Source organism: Micropterus dolomieu, linkage group LG14, assembly GCF_021292245.1.
Source record: "Micropterus dolomieu isolate WLL.071019.BEF.003 ecotype Adirondacks linkage group LG14, ASM2129224v1, whole genome shotgun sequence".
NCBI classification, from domain to species: Eukaryota; Metazoa; Chordata; class Actinopteri; order Centrarchiformes; family Centrarchidae; genus Micropterus; species Micropterus dolomieu.
The window spans coordinates 19,986,334-20,006,486 of record NC_060163.1 but is presented as its reverse complement, the minus strand read 5'-3'; the positions used below and the strand labels follow the sequence as shown (position 1 = coordinate 20,006,486).

General features: G+C 41.3%; 3 protein-coding genes across 5 annotated transcripts in view; 1 reads left to right on the top strand and 2 right to left on the bottom strand.

Moving 5' to 3' along the window:
* The first annotated feature begins 1,733 nt into the window (after positions 1-1,733).
* Positions 1,734-6,859, top strand: timm23a (translocase of inner mitochondrial membrane 23 homolog a (yeast)). Its single transcript, XM_046069837.1, has 7 exons — positions 1,734-2,148; positions 2,353-2,411; positions 2,491-2,584; positions 3,517-3,601; positions 3,700-3,758; positions 4,034-4,144; positions 5,977-6,859. Exons 1-7 carry the CDS (start codon positions 2,043-2,045, stop codon positions 6,096-6,098), a joined length of 636 nt encoding a protein of 211 aa, XP_045925793.1. The 5' UTR covers positions 1,734-2,042; the 3' UTR covers positions 6,099-6,859.
* A 6-nt stretch (positions 6,860-6,865) lies between these two features.
* zgc:112285 (uncharacterized protein LOC561476 homolog) lies at positions 6,866-10,404 on the bottom strand. Its single transcript, XM_046069836.1, has 6 exons — positions 10,269-10,404; positions 10,020-10,129; positions 9,493-9,587; positions 9,077-9,357; positions 7,488-7,651; positions 6,866-7,382 (listed from the first exon to the last, which is right to left on the bottom strand). Exons 1-6 carry the CDS (start codon positions 10,402-10,404, stop codon positions 7,203-7,205), a joined length of 966 nt encoding a protein of 321 aa, XP_045925792.1. The 3' UTR covers positions 6,866-7,202.
* A 2,896-nt stretch (positions 10,405-13,300) lies between these two features.
* Positions 13,301-20,153, bottom strand: part of LOC123982447 — a 10,401-nt gene continuing 3,548 nt past the window's right edge. For all 3 annotated transcript variants that reach the window (XM_046067965.1, XM_046067967.1, XM_046067966.1), the window contains one exon: positions 13,301-15,767. In XM_046067965.1, the coding sequence (XP_045923921.1) occupies positions 13,701-15,767 (2,067 nt within the window). In that variant the 3' untranslated portion in view covers positions 13,301-13,700. The remainder of the gene's footprint in view (positions 15,768-20,153) is intronic.

The window sequence follows — 20,153 nt, the reverse complement described above, 5'->3', positions numbered from 1 at the left end:
ATAAAATCACTGGATTATAATTAGTAATGCATTAACGTGTAAGCATCACTGATGCTGCAGCAGTAGGGGTTAGTTTCAACTACTTTGTAATAAAATCTATAATATGAAATCATAATTTATTATTTTATTCATATTTTGTATTAATAATCTTAATCTGTAACTAGTAACTAAAGTTATCAAATAAACACAGTGAAGTAATATCTTTTTTGTAACTTAACTTTCCACCACTGAAAAACAGTATGTGACGACAGTAGAGATGAAATGATTAGTCAAAAGACAGACTGGCAAACATTTGCGTGCACCATCTTCTTATCTGTAAATGTGATTATTTGGGGATTTAAATAATCTTGGATTTTATGTATTACTAGAAGAGAGATAACAGAAAATGAGGGTGAGAGCGATGAAACAAAGGTCTTCAGTCTGTGACACTTCAGTTTATGGATGGTGTTTTAAGCCCTAAGCCTCAGGGGTTCCCATTTTATTTGACACATTTATAGACAAAATTATTAATTTATAATGAAAATAATTGTTGCTGCACTAGACATAGAAATCCATTTTAAATGTGTACATGATGTACATGCATATCCATCCAGTTGTTTCTGGTTGTCAGTACTACCTAGAAACATTGCTAGCAAATTGATAATGTGTATAAAGTAAAATCTGTTATACTCTAATCACTTAGTGTATGCAGTATGTATGGAGTGGCACTGAAGGGGAAACTGGAATTTTTACTGAATAACAAAAATTACGGGCAACTACCATAAACCATAAAATGATAAAAGGAGTTTTATAATGAATTTCAGGTTGGTTATACACTGCAGAAGAACTGCTGATATATGTAAGACATTAATAGTGTAAACTGAAGACCACGTTATAGTCTTTGTTAATTTATTTATTCAAGGTCTTTGAGATTCATGTATTTTATTCTATTTTTAATGTGTTTGTCTGAGGCACAGACCAAGAATTTGTACGTTTTTCATAATTAATTTTTCAATAAAACATTTTTTATTAAGTGACAGTAGGTCTTTTAATTATGCCAAATGACATTTAGCCCACTCAAGTAATGTAGCCTACTTGAGTAGAACTTTGAGGTAGGCTACCTTACTTGAGTGTTTCCATTTTATTACACTGCATTTCAGAGCCAAATATTGTAGTTTTTACTCAGTTTATTTGGCACCTAGTGTTACAAATTACTTTACAGATGTAACATAAAATGTGATGAAGGCTACACTGAAAGGAGCCATCATCAAACATATAGGCTACTTTTATGCTTTAAGTACACTTTGCTAGTAGTTCTTCTGTACTTCTACTTGAGTATAACTTTGAAAACGAACTTTTATACAGTATTTTTCTTTTTGACAGCCCATTGTTTCTTTTACTTAAGCACTTCTTCCAGCACTGTTATATGTAACACTGATTATATGTAAAACGTTTCACAAACATGATCAAATTATTGACTGAATAACAACCTCTCTCCTCTTGACCTGCTGTCAGTTTGTAAAGTTCTGGCTGCGTCACCCTGTCTGCCCTTGGGCTAAGGAAACAGATCCCAGGTCTGTGGAGGTGTCGTAAAGTCGTGGGACTGACTAACATTATCGGTGCGGTTTTGTTGCCTTACTTATCTCATTTAAACGACTTATGGTCTAGAAATCATGAGATAAAATTGACATTGATGGCAGCGTTGTCTCCTTTTTCCACCTTTAATTGTCGGTCTTGTTGACGTAACGACATCTCAGCATCTGGGGTCATTTTACGGCAGAGCGTGCTGGTGTAGGTCAGGGGCAAGAGACTCGAGATCAGTCATCTACAACGAAAAGTCAGTTTTCACTCGGACAACTCACGTCGGATTCAGCACACGCATTAACGGGGCCACGTATATTGGTGGCGGTGAAGCCAGCAGCTCGTCGTCGATCAGTTTGTCTTGGATTTTGACTACTGCGATTTAGCTTAGCGCTTGCTAACGTTAGCCAGATCGGCTAGGCTAGCAGCTCCCCACCTGGCTCCAGTTTTCACCAGGTGACCCCCTCGGATCTTTCACAAAGATGGACAATAACTCACAAGGATTGGGAGGAACCAAAGGAGGTCTCGGGGGTCTCTTTGGAGGCGGTGCACCTGAATACTCGAACACAGAGCTCGCCGGGGTTCCCTGTGAGTGTCGTGTAGTTTTACCATAACCCTAGCTAAATGCTTTCCTAGTTAGCTTCAAAGCTACCGGTAACAGCAACTTGCTGTAACGTTAGTGTCAAAACTGTCATGGCCTTTACATTTCTGGCAAATACAACTTCTCAATATATAAGTATGAATTATGTCAAAACAAAGTTAGCTGATATATCTGTTGTAATGTCTTTTCAGTGACCGGAATGAGTCCTCTGTCCCCTTACCTCAACGTCGACCCTCGTTACCTGATTCAGGTAAGCTACGGCTAAAGGGGAATTTTAATCTAAGGTGTTTTGTGGATTTTTCTGACTGTAACAACTGTTGTTGTTTTAGGACACAGATGAGTTCATCCTACCCACAGGCGCAAATAAAACAAGAGGACGCTTTGAACTGGCTTTCTTTACTATTGGAGGATCCTGCATGACTGGTAGATAAACAGCTGAAGCATCATAGTGTCACACAACTTCCTTAACTTTTACATTATTTTTTCTGTTCAATAGGACTCGTAGGGGTTTGATTGTTTGCTACAACTGTGAACATTGTCGTAAAAATCGTGACTGTCAAAAGGGCAAAATGGTCAGAAGTATGTGGACATCTAGTCATGCTTGGAGTTGGATCCTTTGGTTTGAATTAGAGGAAGTCTTAATGCCTCAGCTTAAAATTATATTATATACCCAATATCACAAATTGAGTGGCTTTACTATCCTTTAACCCATGATTCGGAAATAGAAGAAACCTCAGGAAGAGCAACAGAGGATGATTCCCTTTCCCAGGAGGGGCGGACATGCAATATTTGTGCGTGTGTACAGAATAGACCAACATAATACAACTACAGTGTGGGTAATCATGATGGCAAAGTTATGAATAGATCATATATGAAGAATGGATCCGGGAAGAATTTAAACAATAGTGTGCTTCCAACTTTGTGGCAACAGTTTTTAGAGGGTGTGTTAACATAACAACACTCTAATGCACAAAGCCAGGTTCATGAAGACTGGGCTTTCTTTGAGTTTAGTGTTGAAGAATGTAACTGGCCTGCACAAAGCCTTTGGGGCGAACTGGGACTGCAAGCCAAGCCTTATTACCCAACATCAGTAGCCAACCTCATTAATGATCTGGTGCCTGAATGAGAGCAAATCTGCCAAAAAGCTGATGGTTTTAGCATGACATGTTCAACGATCACGTTTGGGTGTCCACATACTTTTTGGTGTTATGTGTATCTGGAGTAAATGGAACTGAATAGCTGAATGTTGTATTGAGTGTTGAGCTGAGTGTTTAGTTCCCGTCGTAATTTATTTTCTGAATGCGAGTTGACCAAATTCCTCACTCGGTCTTTCTGCCTCTTTGTTTTGACTACAGGGGCAGCATTTGGTGCTTTTAATGGTCTCAGGATGGGCCTGAAGGAGACTAGTGACATGGCATGGTCCAAACCTCGTAATGTACAGTGAGTAGAGACAGATAATTCACTTTGCCTGTAGTTTTGCCCCTTATATTAACACTTGGGATCACTTGACTTGTCCTCTAAATGTTTGTTCTTTCCAGGATTATCAACATGGTGACGAGACAGGGTGCATCATGGGCCAACACTCTGGGCTCTGTTGGTAAGGCCATTATATTGTAACTCAAAAAATAATGTAACCTCATAATAGTACCAGGCATATTAACTAACCTCGCAGATGAAAATCAGATTGCAACATGAACGTAGGCATTACTCATTTAAATGTATATTATTGGTGTGGTGTGTGTTGATGTTGTGTATGTTAACATTTAAGTTTCCCTATTTTGAATGAGTGAGACTTGTGTTATGTGTGTTTATAAGGTAATTTGTTTTTGCTGCCTTTTATAAAACCGTATGCATTTCTGTTTGCCGTTGCAGCCCTGTTATATAGTGCTTTCGGCGTGGCGATAGAGAAGGCCAGGGGAGCAGAAGATGACATCAACACAGTGGCTGCTGGCACGCTAACTGGGATGCTTTTTAAATCAGGCGGTAGGTGTCTTTTCTGCTTGTATATTTGCCATTAATGTGTAGTGTACCAATGTGTTATTGAGTCTGAACTAAGACTATTTGAAAATGCATTTAAATTATGTGAAGATAACTGGATTTAGACTATCTTTTGTCTCCATTTAAAATCCTCTTGTTGATAATAAAATGAATGGTGACTTTAATCATACTGAATGATCACAGCATGTGATGTCTTCAATTCTGGTACTATTCTAGTACGTCATATGAACGTTAGGCTACAACCGATTTTATTTTTATTGGTTAATCTATGACATATGTCTGTTAGAACAAGTTAAATCATCAGATTGCTGTTTTTGTTTGACCAACAGTCCAATTTATTGGGCTGTCCCCGACTAAGGATTTACATAGTCGAATCAGAATCGTCACATCCTGCCTGTAGTCGAATCGTGTGTTTTTGTGGCGGCGATTGTGAGCCAGGGGGGTTACACACGGTAGCTCTGCTTCAATCTTGAGAAGCTGCAGAGCTGCAGTCTCTTTTCATTCAGCTTACACTGTAAATTTCCAGCTAAACTGAGTGTTATGGAAGCCCCTTTTCTCTCACTCTCTCGCCTGTCATTCACCGGTCTTGTGCAGAGTTTAGTGTGTATGCCGCGCTGCCAACAACTGCATGCACGTCGCAGTTCCTCGCGGGTCTATTTAGCCGACTATTTAAAAACGATATAATATTCTTTGTGTGGTTCATCAACGTTGATAAATTATCTGAAAATCCGGCGAGGTGCGGACAACTCTGCACAACACCAGTGGAGCCGGGGCTCCGTCTCTTCAGCAAGTGTTCCTCCACTGCTACAACACACGCTACGCATGCTACACCTACACATGCGCACTGACGACCCAGGGTTAGGGTTACAATTTTGGATTTATTTACGCACTTTAAAAATATTTATTGAAAGTTTTTTTCTTTTCACATGTTTATTTACAGCATTAAACGTTGATATGTATATTGTAATGGGCTGTATATTAACTTATTGGGAGAAAATTGGTAGTTCTATGTAAAATTAGACTTTGAGCACCCCCATATCGCCAAAATGGCATGATCCTCGTTTCACTGCGAAGCTTTGACTGACAGTAGAATCAGGCTCACCCTATCGAAGCATCGAATCTTCGACTATGCCAGGTCAGCCCTACTAATTTCCAAAGATTTTCAAGTTACAGCAACATAAAATGGAGAAAAGCAGCAAATCCTTGCATTTGAGTATCTGAAACCAGTGATTAGCCTTTTTTGCTTAATAAACGCCTTAAACCACAAATTGATGATCAAAAACTTTATCAAAGGAAACAAAGCCGCACTGATAAGTTAGTCAGTCCCATGACTTTATGACACCTCCACAGACCTGGGATCTGTTTCCTTAACCCAAGGGCAAACAGGGTGAAGCAGAACTTTAAAAAACTGACAGTAGGTTGTTATTCAGTCAATAATTTGATCATGTTTGTGAAACGTTTTACATATGATCAGTGGTGGAAGAAGTGCTTAAGTAAAGGAAACAATGGGCTACCACAAAAAAATACTGTGTAAAAGTTAATTTTCAAAGTTATACTTAAGTAGAAGTACAGAAAAACTAAAATTTTTGTCAATGGACTCACTCATTAATTGTCTAAAAATTTTAGTGCTAGTAAACAACTGCTTCAGCATAAAGAGCTCATTCTTATTCTTGAATAAGTTTACCCTGTCTGAAGTACTGTGTTGAGCCCTTGATAATTATTTCCTCAAGTTTCTGTTTGACAGATGGTTGTGATGCATGTTTATTTTATGTTTACACAGCTTCATCACTCATTTTGTTATTACTATGTGTCGTCAGGTGGCCTAAAAGGTGTAGCCCGAGGAGGTCTGGCTGGTTTAGCCTTGTCTGGTGCTTACGCTCTCTACAACAACTGGGACCACATCACCGGCACCTCGTCATCATCCTCCAGGCTGTACTGACCTCTACCATACACATCTGCTCCCACATTAGGGCCAAATATCTCTCCAGGACACAGCCTTTAACCACAGCGCTAAGAGGAATTAGACTCTGGTCAAATGCAGTGTGCCTTTCATGGGAGTATGAGTTGGTCCCAGTTCACTGGTTCCTAACCATAGCCACTGTCCTTTCCAGGAGTATTCTGGGAATTAAAAGATGCGTTTCAAAATGAAGATGTGAAAATGCGGACTAAATTCCACTGGAAATCCAGATGTTGACCGTCCTATCACACCCCCTCTTCATTTGTCTTTATCCTCCTATCCTATTTGTCACTGATCTGATGGTCAGTGACATGAGGATGCCATATAGAGGTGTGTCAGTTGTTATTTCATTGTTTATGGGAGACTTATTTGTCTTCTTTGATGCTAGTTTTGAAATCAATGAACCCATGAAATTTGGTTTAAATTGGCCAATTTGTAAGGTGAAATCTGGTGTGTGTATGTGTGTGTGGCGCACCAGATGACTGGCAGTGGATTCATGTTCTGACTTTGGACTGAAAGACTCTTCTGTTGTAGAAGAGCAAAGAGATTTTCAACTACGATCTGCAAAAACAGAACTACAGTCAGCTCCACTCTTTTATTTATTGAAGCGTGTCTGCAGTGCTTTCTGTTTTACTGTGCAAAAAGAAATAACTAAAGCTGAACTGGAAGTGCTTTTTATGTGGCTCCATAAACCCGCTGTATAAAAAAAACTATACTAATAAAATGGGAAATGTTGACAAAGATTTTGCTTTTAACCAATTTTATTGTGCAAATGTAGACTGGATGTAAAAGGTCATGAGTAGCATATACTATGCAGTGCTCTGTCACAACTTTGTGCTTTTCAAAACCAGAGTATTGCATAGGGTAGACTGCAAAATGTGGTGTGTTAGAAAATAATTATTGCACTTTCAGAACATGTATTTACATCTTGAAGTGGTTTAAAGTCCCACAAATGGTGAACGTGTCAGTGGAACATGAATGCACTGTGGCGATTTAGGAAAAACAGTTTGTAGTCATCTGTAGACAATCAGACATAAAACAGGGCAGAGCTTATATTTGCTGTCAGAGCTGAGTCAGGTGGCCCGCTTAGTGCAGGAAGAAGTCCCTGATGCGTGTCGCCTCAATCCAGGGGATGTAGGCGGCGGTGCGGGTGAAAACGCTGGGTTTGTTTTCCACGGTGCAGCCAATAGGGCCGAAGCTCACCACGCCGTGCACCTCCCAGCGGTCCTGCCCCAGCTGGCACAGCAGAGGACCACCAGAGTCGCCCTCGGAGAAGAAGCAGAAAGATGGGTGTGAAATTTACATGACGATATTTTTTTCAAATTCATTCTCATTTCTACCTCCAACCAGGTCTGTAAATCGCTGTCCTACCTGGCATGCAGCAGGTGGGTCCTCTTTGTCCCTGAATCCAGCACAGATCATGGAGTCTCGGACACGATCACCCCAGAATTTCTTCTGCCGGCAGGTCTTGAAGTCAATGATTGGCAGACGAGCTTGATTCAGGGCTTCTGCCAGAGACACATTCTCCTTTCCACCTGAAATGCGTTTAAGAAAAACATTTAAGCAATTTAAATTTTATTTGTACTTCTCTCTTTGGTCCAGACTGAAATATCTCCACTATTGGACAAATGGGCATATTTTGTACAGACAAGCACGGTTCCCAGAGGATGCATCCTACTGACTGGTGATCCCCTGAATTTCCCCTTGATCCTTCATCATGTCAAAACTAATGTCAAATACTTTGATTTATTGATTGCAAACTAATGATATTTAATTGTTTTAATAACCCTTATCTAACCCATTGAGATAAAATCTCCATTTCAAGGCCACCCTGGCCAAGAAAGGCAGCATTACCGCTAGTTTGATATTACAGACAGAATGTCAATAATATAACTAAGACATCTACCATTTCACATATACACATATGTGACAGTAACAGAACACTATAAAAACCAGCACATTAAGACATCTTCAAATAAAATACACTAATGGATTTCCTGCTTGTTTAAAACATTTATGTTTATCTTTAAAAAAAACTCTGTAGTTAAGGATATAAACCTTTGTTAAGCACTAATTAGCAAATGTTGGCATACTAAGACGCTAAGCCAGTTAACATAGTGAACATTATACCCGCTGAAAATCAGCATGTTAGCATTATTATTGTGAGCATGCTAGCTTGGTGATGTTATATGGAAGCAAAGAAATGCCATAATTTGAATAATAAAAGAAACTGAGAACTTAACGGCTAAACTTAACCGACACTGATATTGATAGCATATAAACATTTTACTTTGCAAATTATCTATATGAATTTATTTTAATTCCTTTGTTTAACATTTACCGAGGGGTGATTTCAAGTGTCCTCCGGGGCATTGATGTTAAAGTTTGAATTTTAGTGTCTGAATTTCACCAGTCCAATATGAGCGACAATTTGAGAAACTTAAGGAAATGAACTTTTCTGAAGTGTATTTTAAATAGAGGTGAACTGAAGCTGCATACATTCAGAAAGATGGTTTTCAAAGTAAAATATTTTAATATCATTTTATATTAATTAAAACCTCCCTGGGACCCTTCTACCAATGTGTCTCTGAGCAAGACACTTAACCCCTAGTTGCTCCAGAGGCGAGCGACCTCTGACATACTTAGCAATTGTTAGTCGCTTTTGATAAAAGCGTTAAATGAATAAATGTAATGTAATTAATTTATTTTAATATTAATTATAGTTTTGATATAAATTTAGTGGAAAGTATATTTAGTAAGTAAGTATTCATGTTTCAGCATATTAAGTCATGGTTAAATTCTGACAATAATGAATTCAGTCGCCTATAGGATTCAAATGATGATGGCCTTTCTCAGCTTCTATAATGTTAGCATTTAGCTCAAAGTACAGACCATTGGATATAATGACTTTTTCCACAGCTTTTCCCCTCTCTCTTTAATATCCCCTTTTCTCCACTCACCCCGGGTGTCTCCCCAGCCTGTGACCCAGCAGTAGTGTCCCGGGTTGAGGCTGGTCTGCTTGCGCGGCAGGCAGGCGTAGCGGATGAAGTTTGAAGGGATGATGTCTGTGCCCGCTTTCACCAGGGCGATATCGTAGTCCAGCTCACTGTGAGCTGGGTAACGGAAGTTCTCGTGCCGGTAGATTCTCTTCACGGGGAAAACCCTCTCTGCCTTCTCTGAGCGCTTCAGCTGGTGCTTCCCCAAGACAATCCTCCAGCTCCCAGCATCCTCAGCTTTACCCCTGAGAGACCAGAAAAACAGCTATAAGGCCTTTGCTGTGTTTTCTTTTTTTCACTACTTATAATAATCTATTGAAACATCACTAAATCTGCTACTCTGTGTTTCTTTTTCTGTGTTGGATGGATGTGTTTCTTACTTTTGGAAGCAGTGAGCAGCAGTAAGGATCCAGTTCTTGTGGATGAGAGTTCCTCCACAGACGTGAATGTAATGTTTACTTCCCCTGGGACGAACCTATAAGAGACAGACAGACTCCTGAGTGATGGATTATTTTAATGGCCAGCTCAGAGGTAGTCATTTTAATTTTCCTTATATTTCTCACAGAAACATAAAAAATGCCAAACATGCACTAGCTCCTACTTCTAAAATGTGAAAATTTGCAGATTTTGTCTATTTTACCTCAATTTTATTTGACTATCTTTGGTTTGCCAGAGAAAAAAAATAATTTGAAGACACCAACTTGGGCTTTGGGAACCTGTTATGGGCATTTCCCCCTATATTTTATACACTTAATTGAAAACACAACTGATAGCTGCAGCCCCAGAAGAAATAAGAATTTGGTCCAGACCCTTGTACAGGTGGAGATCTGTATGTAACATTTTCATGAATTCTATTATTTGGTGTCCTTGGTGCCCTTTGGTGTCCTCCTTACAAAGACAGATTTACCTGCAGAGAGACCTGCCAGGGCCAGGAGTGAGGTCTGGCTTCGTTCCCTGACACAATCCTCTCAGCCATGTTCGGCTTGAAGTGAGCCATACCACAATCCTTAGGCCAGTCTAGGAGGAGAGAGACACCACACAAAAACTAGCGTTTCCAATAAACAGAAATTTAAAAAACCCTGAAAGTATGTTTTAACAGGAGCCTCCGTGTTTATTGCTAAAGTGTTTTGAAGTGCGTGTTTCTGTTCGCCCTCACCCAGGTGGAGGAGCTTGTGCTGTGGCTGTCGTCCGGGGATGAGTGTGTATGCAGCTGCAGGCAAAGATGTTTTGCCCAACAGCAGCGGCAGCAGCAGAGACAGAAGTAGGAGCAGAGGAGGTCCTGGTACAGCCATCGTCTTTCACAGAATCACCGTCCAGTACACATCCCACGCTATTTATACCAGGCAGCAAGCACACGCTGATGTACATATACAGGTACACATACAGTATACACACACAGCAGCACACCTCCGGGGACAATGAGCTGTGTCACAACAAAAGCAGAGCGCTGGATTGTTCTCCTGCAGCTGTGAGTTTCCACTGCCTCTGAGAAAAAGGGGATTTCGGGGAGTCCTATCAGCACTTTCACATACATATACTGTAGTATGCTCACAGTACACCAGCATGCACACTGGACAAAGGCAATGCAGCACTGTACACAAACAAACTTCATGTCACATGACTTATTGAAGTGACATAGTGACCTGAAAGTGACCTTTATCTCTGATATCCCAAATCCTCACGATAGTTCATCCTGTGTAAACATGACTCAGTGGAAAACATGTTGTTACCCATGTGTTTACCTTTACCTACACCTACAGATGGATATTCATACTTCTAGCCACGTTAGCAGCATGATACTATGGATGGCAAAGTTGGACTTTTGGTTGGTCCACTACTTATATCCAGAATGAAATATCAAAACTATTTGATGTATTGGCTCAAAATTTGTACAGACATTCATGATTCTCAGAGGATGAATTCTAGTGACTTTGGTGACACACAGACTTTTTCTCTAGTGCCACCACAAAGTTTACATTTGTAATTTTAAGAGAAATGTCTCCACAACCATTGGATGGACTGACCAATTTGACACAGATATTCATTTCCCCCTCGGGATGTATCCCCATGACTCTGGATATCCTCTGACTTTTCATCTCAGGTGAAAATTTTAATTTGTCCAATACTTTGGTTTATGATCAAATACCTGTAAAACTAATGACATTTTCATCAACTTCAGCTCTACTTTATTTTTAGTGCTAGCTAATGTTATCATGCTACCATGTTAAATTAAGATGGTGAACATGATCAAAATAATACCTGCCTAGCATCAGCATGTTTGCATTATTACTGTGAGCATGTTAGTATGCTGACATATCATGATAAAAGCTTTCACAAAGCCGCTAGCCTGGCTGCGGAATCTCTACGAAGCTCATTAAATACACATCTAGGTCACAATTGTAAAAACAAACAAACAAATCCCTATCAAATGTGTTTTTATGTTATATTTAGATATAGTTACTTAAATTTTTTTCAAACTCTTAAATATTGATATTGGGATCAGCCTCAGAAATTCAGCATTAGTTGGGCTATATTTGGTTCATGCAAATTTTTATTATTCTTTATAATCTGTTTTTCAACAACTTTACAGTTGACAGTTGTCTGTGGAACTACTCACTAAAGAAGAAAAGGTCAAAATTGTTTAAAGCGTATTTGCGAACTGTGTACTGACAGGTAGCCTACACTGATTTTGTTAATTAAATTCAGTTTGCCACCAGTGTGTTGCAGTCGAGGCAGAGGTCTTAAAGCCAGAACAAATGAAACTAAAACTATGTGCTTGGCTAGATATTACAAGAGGTCAGTGGAAAAAATAGTTATGTAATTTGGATGCATTGACCCTTTAAGACCCGAAAAGAAGCCAACAGAGAACCTCCCGCTCGCTCTACACACATCTGTGAAAATATGACAACAATAACTGCAGTAGAAGCCACTAGTGAGATGAGCTTTTTTTCTGTGGTGAATGAGAGAGAATGTGCCCGCTCATCTGAATGGCAGCGCCTGAATGGTCAAACCTCACCACTGTGGTTCACCAAGTTTACATATAACTCAATGTTGTGTATGTTTTCCACACTGAATGAGTTGAGCGAGTGTGAGAGTAGAGGGACGGAGAGTTTAGTGGCTCAGCCGCATGTTTTTGAGTAAGTGTTTACTCTTAAACGTAGTATTTAAACTGAGCCACCTCCTGTGTTATTATCTGTGTAAATACTGTATTTGTAGTAAATCCTGAAATGTGCTTCCATTGCACTTCCCTCATTTGTCAGTTGTAAACAGTCGGAGATCCTGCCTGGGCTTTTTTCTTATGTCCAGAAGAATCTATCGTCTCAGGTTCAAATAGGTTCAAAGATTTATGACAAACAAAGACTCAAGAAACTTTTTATTTGCTATCCTCTTCACTTATGTTTTACACTCAACATTTTGCCATCATAACTGTATATATATATATATATATATATGTGTGTGTTCTGCTGTGTGTCTGTTCTGTACACACAACATCTATTGCATGTCTGTCCGTCCTGGTAGAGGCAGCTATGGAATTATTTTAGTGCCAGCACAAATTGAATCTGAATTTTAAAGTTTTGAATTTGAAATATAAAAAAAATTTATTTCACAGACTGAAATTGAATTTAAGTTGTCTTGCTTTCAGCTTGTGAGCGTTATTTCAAATTCAGCTCAGAATTCATTTTTCAAATTCAGTTTTAACTCAGCGACATCCGGGGAACTGTAGACTAGAAAAGAAGTCAGCCATGACAAACTGTGAGAGACTACACAGTTACCCCTCCCCAGAAAGCCTTGTGGTCCGAAGTCCTTTGAAAGGAGTTGGATTGAATCAGAGCTCTTGCATTCTAGTCTGGTCCCCTGGATGAGTGCCTCTGAGTTTACACTAAATAGTGAGAAACTGAATTTGACCATCAAAGTATTTGACCTCAACAAAATAAATATTTTTAAAGACAAAATTAAGTGCTAATTTGTTTGTGATTCAAATTAATTAAGTCAAACATTTATTGAACACTTATTGAACATTTGTTATATTGTCTTTTCAAGAAAACTATATTGTGATAATTATTGTTGTTGTTTTATTGTCCCAACTCTATACTCAAGGAAAGTACAAGTACTCCAAATTTGTATTCATAATAATAGTTTTTCAACTGCCTTCTGAAAACAAAACACATTTCTTTATAGCAAGAGATATACAAAGACAAAATATCGTTTTATTGAACATTTACATTAACAAACGTATTACTTGTTAGTTGCCTTACTAATTTACCGGTAAAGTCAGCAAAGCACTCGCTGCACAGAGTATGGTAATTATTGAAAACATCAACATTTTTCTTGGTGATAGGAATCAACCCAAAACATCACGTCGCCCTCCATCACCAGTAGAATTTATACTCTTGCTAAATGGTGGATCCTAATGAGTGGAGGAACACATTTTATAACATTGCATCTCCACTTTTTATGTCAGATAATGAAAAGGAAGTCAGGACACCAGCAGGATAAAACAACATGAAAGTGAGAACTGTTCCCAGTGTCTCTCTGTGCTTCATTCAATCATACAATGAATACAAATCCATCAGATTAGTCTTCAGAATCAGTCAGCTGCCTTTCTTGAGCCACCACACCACCCAGGCCTCCTCAGCGACCTGATCACACTCTTCTTGCGGCAGTGTCCGCTCCCCTGCGAGGGTGACTTAGGATGGCTGGTGCCTTCCTCTCTGTATACCTCCTCTTCTTCTTTTGCATTATCTCCCTCTGCTCTGCTTTTTCTACAAATAGCTTCTACTGTTTCCTCCTCCCTTTTGGCTCCTCCTTCTTCCTCCACCTCCCTCCCTGTGTCTGCCTCTGGTGTCCCCTCACTCTCATCCTCCACCATACATGTCGACGTGATTATCATCTCAGGCGGATTAAGTTCTGGTGCCATGGCCTTTATCACGCTCGATATGATAGGAGGTTTTGGTGCTTTCTTCTTCTTTGAGATACGTTTAGCTGGTCGGGGGCTGCTCTGGAGCTCCAGATGTTTCTGTATTGCTGAGGTCAGCACCTCCGGGTCCACAGATGCTCCATGAACGTCCCATGTCATCCCATCCTCGTCCCACTGCACCTGCTTCATGCTTCCTCTCCTCCCCATCTTTACCCTCTCCTCTCCTTGGATCTTCAGACACGACCTCCTCCTCTCCAGATCGGAGGAGGCAGAGTCCCACGGTGGGTCGTCTCCTTGTCTCTCCTCCTCCCCCGCACTGCTTGCCAGGAACATGCTGGAGGACGGGGACACCAGATTGGAGTTTGACCCCAATGAAGACTTAAGGTTCAGTCTTGATCCAGGCGGTGAGCCCAAGACGGAGTGGGAGTCCATGTTTGAGGTGGAGATGCCGAGGCCCCACAAGGAGCCGGCAGGAGAGACTGTCTGTACAGCTGCGTCTACTAGTTCCAGCTGTGAAGTCATTGTACCCCTCTCCCTGAACATCTCAACCTTTTTGATGCCTGCTCTGGTGTTGAAGTTGCACCTGCAGCAGTCACCCAATTGAGAATCACTCAAGGAAGAAACCAGGGGTGTCCTCCAACCTCGGCCTGTCAGACAACTTTGCCCTGGCTGCCGTGGCAGCTCAAGATGGCAAACAGAGGCTCCTCTTCCTGATTCTTGTCCCTCTGCTAGAGAATTAGGCGTCAGGTAGTTAGACATTTGCACATGGGTCATCACATCTCCAGCCTCCGGTAACAGTGTGCCTCCAGGACTCTGCAGCTCTTCCACCTCATCATCAGCAAGGCATCCAGGATCTGATGACACACCACCTCCCACTATGCTAACAGACGACTGGTTCGGGGAGGGGAATGTAAAAGAAAGCAAGTTATTCTGCAAGAAGACCTCCTCCTCTGTGCTGGTGAGATGGTGGAGGTCGGGGGAATTGGACGACAAGTGTGAGGAGGAGAGACCCTGCAGGGGTGTCGGCAGGGGTGACTGCAGTGGAGAGCGTGTGGGCGAGGACACAAGTAAGACTTTCTGTGTTCGTAGTGAAGAAGAAGAATAAGAAGAAGTTAAAAGATCTACAGGTGGTAAAGTTGGAGTGTGCAGGGGGGAGACAAGGGGAGAGGGTGTGGTTGGTGGAGTGGTTGTTTTGGACATGGGAGAGTCCGGTGCAGTAGAGAAAGTGGTTTCCTGGCTTAGACTAGAGGGACGTGAGGTCCCATCTTTCCATACAACTGTCTCTGGAGTGCTGCTGCGGCTGCGTGTGCTGCCGCTACATCCGCTCCAGCGCTGCATGTTGGTAATCCAGCGCTCGCTGAGGGCAGGAGGGCTGTGCGCGTCCATGTTTGAAGCAGTGAGTGACAACTGGTGGCTGTTTGCGTTGATGTGCTGCCACATGTGAGGATGCAGCTGCTGGAGCATCACCGAGTTCTGCTCAGAGTGTGTGTTGGTGCTGGAGCTGCGTTTCAGGTTTGTTTTGACCAAGACTGGGTCCCACTTGTGCAACTGCCCTGTTGCCATGACCACATCCATGGAGCTCTTAGAGAGGGAGAAAATGGGAGTGCGATCATCCTCGTCCTCCAGTCCCGCAATCACAGCTTCACTGGAGAAAGAGACTGGCTGACTGCCCGAATAACAGACTGGCTGGAAGCTCTCAGACGCAGGGCGTACGGGCCTCGCCATGGCAGCATCAACCTGTGAAGAAAAACACATCTTTGAGTGTGTAATCTCTCTTTATCCTTAAACCAGCTTTGACACAGCATTGACATATCATCAGCTTTAAAGCTGATAAAGCATATGGAACTTGTTAGCAAACATTTGGAGTTGTGCTTCTTGTCACATGATGAATGTAAGTCAAATTTCAATCTTTTTTAGCTCTGAAATTATCTGGTTCTTTAGCAGCTACAGTACGTGTGGAACATGCATGTGTGGAACATGTAGCTGTTCACCAGCTAGTCTCTCTGCCTGCTGTTTGGTGCTAAGCAGGTAATGTACACTGTATTTTAATAGCTTTTTTTCTGAAAACAGCTGCCTGCTGAGAGCGAACGCTTCAGTTTTTGAACATATTAATAAGTGAGCCTTAAGGCTCTCGTGGACCATCAGTGTCGGCCAATTGCCGTGCTGTTCGGACTACACAACTTGCCGTTTTGTAGTCATTGTGGCATTCACACTACATGACCGATTGTAGACAGGGGTTCACACACTACACGAGCTGACAACGACTCTGTCACCATGTTTTGTCAAGAAAACACACATGAAATGGGAAATGGGAAATGATTCGAACCTACACATGAAACATCTGTTGTTTGTTATTATAAAGATACCAATTATAAAGACAATGACTATTGGTGAAAGAATGGATTAGCACACACAGGTAGCAGGGATTGTCTGAGCTACAAAGAGCTGGAGGTGAGTAAAAAGTGTTTTGTAGTGAAAATGTAGCTGCCTGCTCTGCCAGCTGCCTGCTCTCATTGACTGGATGTGGATGTCGAGTCGGCCGACTCCTCCAGATATTTGGCATGCTAGATATCTGGCAGACGTCGAGAATGTGTCAGTGATGTGTCAGGGAGCCGTTTTGATGAGTAGTTTACACATAACTACTGGCGACCGCCAATTGATCACTGATTTACTCCTGATTACAGCTTGTGACCGGCAAATCGGGCTTTAAATCGTGTAGTGTGAACTAGGCTTTAAATGTCCTATTAGGTGATTTTGTTGCATTACATGCGGTTTCCACGTTAGCAGCCTTTATGCAAAACCAAGCTAACCAGCTGCAAGCTCAAGCTTCATATTATGAGAGTGGGATCAGTCTAATTAGTTAACTCCCTGCATGAAAGCGAATAAGCGCATTTCTGAAAATCAACCATTGGTACTTCTCAAACTATTTCTTTATTTGGGGGAGGGGGGTGAGTATACAGATACAGGGTCAGATTTTTGTGCGACGCCCCTGCTCAACCCAGTCAATGCACATACACACACACACACACACACACACACACACACACACGCCAAAACATTTACATGCACTCCCAGATTAGCCTAATGGGATTACACAATCCAGATTATTTGATTATTGAGACAAAGCGTAGATTGATCTAGACAGTTTAAGCGAGTATTTGGCCTTCAACTGACAGAAAGACAATGAAGCAAAAGAGACAAAGAAAAGGAGATACAGTGAGAATGGTAGAGGTTATTAGAAAATACAATGAACCTGTTTTCAGTCAGTGTGCATTATTCTGACATTATTCATGCATTCTTCTGTGTATGTTTTTTTTTAAAGTAGGTTATGCCAGTTCTTTAGTCCCTGATGTATTTAAAACCAATGCTACTTTGCCTGATTTAGTAACACAAAAACATATAATATATCCATATTTACATTACAATTAACTGCCTCACTGTAAAATTAACCTCTGTCCCAAACTGACCTGGTGGTGTTTCGACTACAACTGACCTGCTGATATCCAGACTACCTTACAATTTGTCTGTACTGGAAGAATGACCACCCAGCGGCAAGCCACATGAATTATCGTTTGTGTGCACAAAAATACAGCGCGATGTCAGATAAAAGAGAAAAACAACCTCTTACCTTTAAATTCTCACTATGTGTCCTGTTTTGCCCTCTGCCCTGCCACAGAGCAGGTGGTGCTAAATGGTGTCCCTCCCTCCTCCCCTCACTCCTTCCACCCTTCCTCCCTCACTGCTTAAGAAAATCACCTTTCGTGTTTCCAGCAGCCTTCACAGCCTCAAACACTCAATTATCCTTTCCGTGTGACTTGTCTTCAGTTTGATTTTCTCCTCTATCTCTTCTCTGATAACAGGACCTTATGTAAAGTTTCAATCAGCGTGAATATGCGGATTTCCCTTTGTGAATATGTTTGTTTTGTGATGTGAGCATGTGCGTGGGGGAGAGGGCCAGTACTCCACCTTTAGCTCTAAGGATTAGCTGTCATCTCATTAGCTGCTGTCCAATCTCTTAACAGAGTCTGCATTTGTGTGTCAGTGAATCAACGGTGGGTGGATGAGTGGCTAATGAGCATTCTGAGTTAAGATCAGATCAGTTGTTAGGGAAGTCACATGTATATATTACATTACATGCATAATACATGCAGATGTATTACATGTCTATTACTCAGTTATTTACATAGATGTTGTTTGTCAGGGGGGTTAGATCTAGCTCTTAAAGCAGTGGATGAATTAACACATGCTAACAGTTCTGTGAGGCCGTACTAACAGGCACAGCAGTGCTTTGAGCTAAATGCTTACATTAGCATGTTAACATGCTCATGATTACAATTACCATGTTCACTGTCTTAGTTTACCCAGGTCGAAAAGAAGTGCTCTTAAAGGCATTGAAAATGTACTAGAAATTCACATAGTATGCTTATAGTACAATCATACTTCTAACATGCTTACTGCAAGTGTCTTAAAGATATTTTCCCTTGAGCTTTCACATACTTCTCAAAAGTATACTTTGAATAAATTGGTAATAAATATATGCTTAATTAGACTTTAAATGAATATGCTTAAATATAAGCATATTTTTCACACCATGTAAGTCTATTTATTAAAAAAAATATTTGTACCACTCTTAAGTAAATAATATTTAGGTTTACTTTGTTGAAGTATATTGTTAAACAACAACCCTAACCTCCTACACAGCCCTCTAGAGCAGTGCATTCAATTTGACCAATCAGAATCAAGGTTTTCAAATCAACGCCCCAATCACACTGCGTGAAAGTCCGCTGCACGAAAGTACCTCGCGGTTAGGTTACTGTGTCATGTTAACGTAGTGTTGTTGAGAGGGAAGCTAATTTTGGCCAGAAAATCATGTTGTTTCCCAGGTTTACTTTGTTTTACTTTCCTGATTCGGACATGGCAAAGGTGGACACCACAGACATAATAAGAAAAGAGCACAGAAGGGAAGAATATCAGGTCAGCTCCCATGCACAAGTTAAATCATAGACTTCCTGACTGACAGGAGTCAGCAGGTGAGGCTTGGAAACATCACATCCAGCACGCGGACTATCAGCACTGGCACCCCCCCTTCCATTCTCCCTCTACACCAACGACCGCACCTCAGGGGACCCATCTGTCAAACTCCTGAAGTTCGCTGATGACACAACGGTCATCGGCCTCATCCGGGGCGGTGATGAGTCGGCCTACAGACGGGAGGTTGATCAGCTGGCTCTCTGGTGTGGTCAGAACAACCTGGAGCTTAACACGCTCAAAACTGTGGAGATGACCGTGGACTTCAGGAGGAGCCCCCCCACTCTGCCCCCATCACCGTACTCAACAGCCCTGTGTCTGCTGTGGAATCCTTCAGGTTTCTGGGTTCCACTATATCCCAGGACCTGAAGTGGGAGCCCAACACTGACACCATTATCAAGAAGGCCCAGCAGAGGATGTACTTCCTGCGTCAGCTCAGGAAGCTCAACCTGCCTAAGGACCTGCTGATCCAGTTCTACACAGCCATCATCCAGTCTGTTCTCTGCATCTCCATCACTGTCTGGTTTGGATCTGCCAGCAAAAAGGACAGGGACAGACTACAACGGACAGTCAGGACTGAAGAAAAAATCATCGGTGCCAACCTGCCCTCCATTCAGGACTTATACATTTCCAGAGTCAGGAAACGGGCAGGAAACATCACTGCAGATCCATCTCACCCCGGACACAATCTGTTCCAGCTCCTCCCCTCTGGAAACCAACAGACACAGAAGCAGTTTCTTCCCACAAGCCATCACTCTGGTGAACAGCTGATTTCTGACTCACAGTGTCAGGAACGATTCCTGTGCAATAACCCAGTAACTCTGTCTCTAATCAGCCACCTGTTTACTGGTTTCCACTTATTATTTATGTATTCCCCATTCTCTATTCTAGTGCTGTTCATACTATGTCATTTTATATACTATATACCAATACACCTACATCAGGTCATAGGTCTTATTTATTTTTTCCATCACACTGGGTACATGTATGCATGTACATGTGTATGTGTACCTGTATCTCATATCCACCTTCAACATGTACATAATGAGAATAGTTTACTCTTGCATCCTTTGCACTCTGATCACTGCACTATTT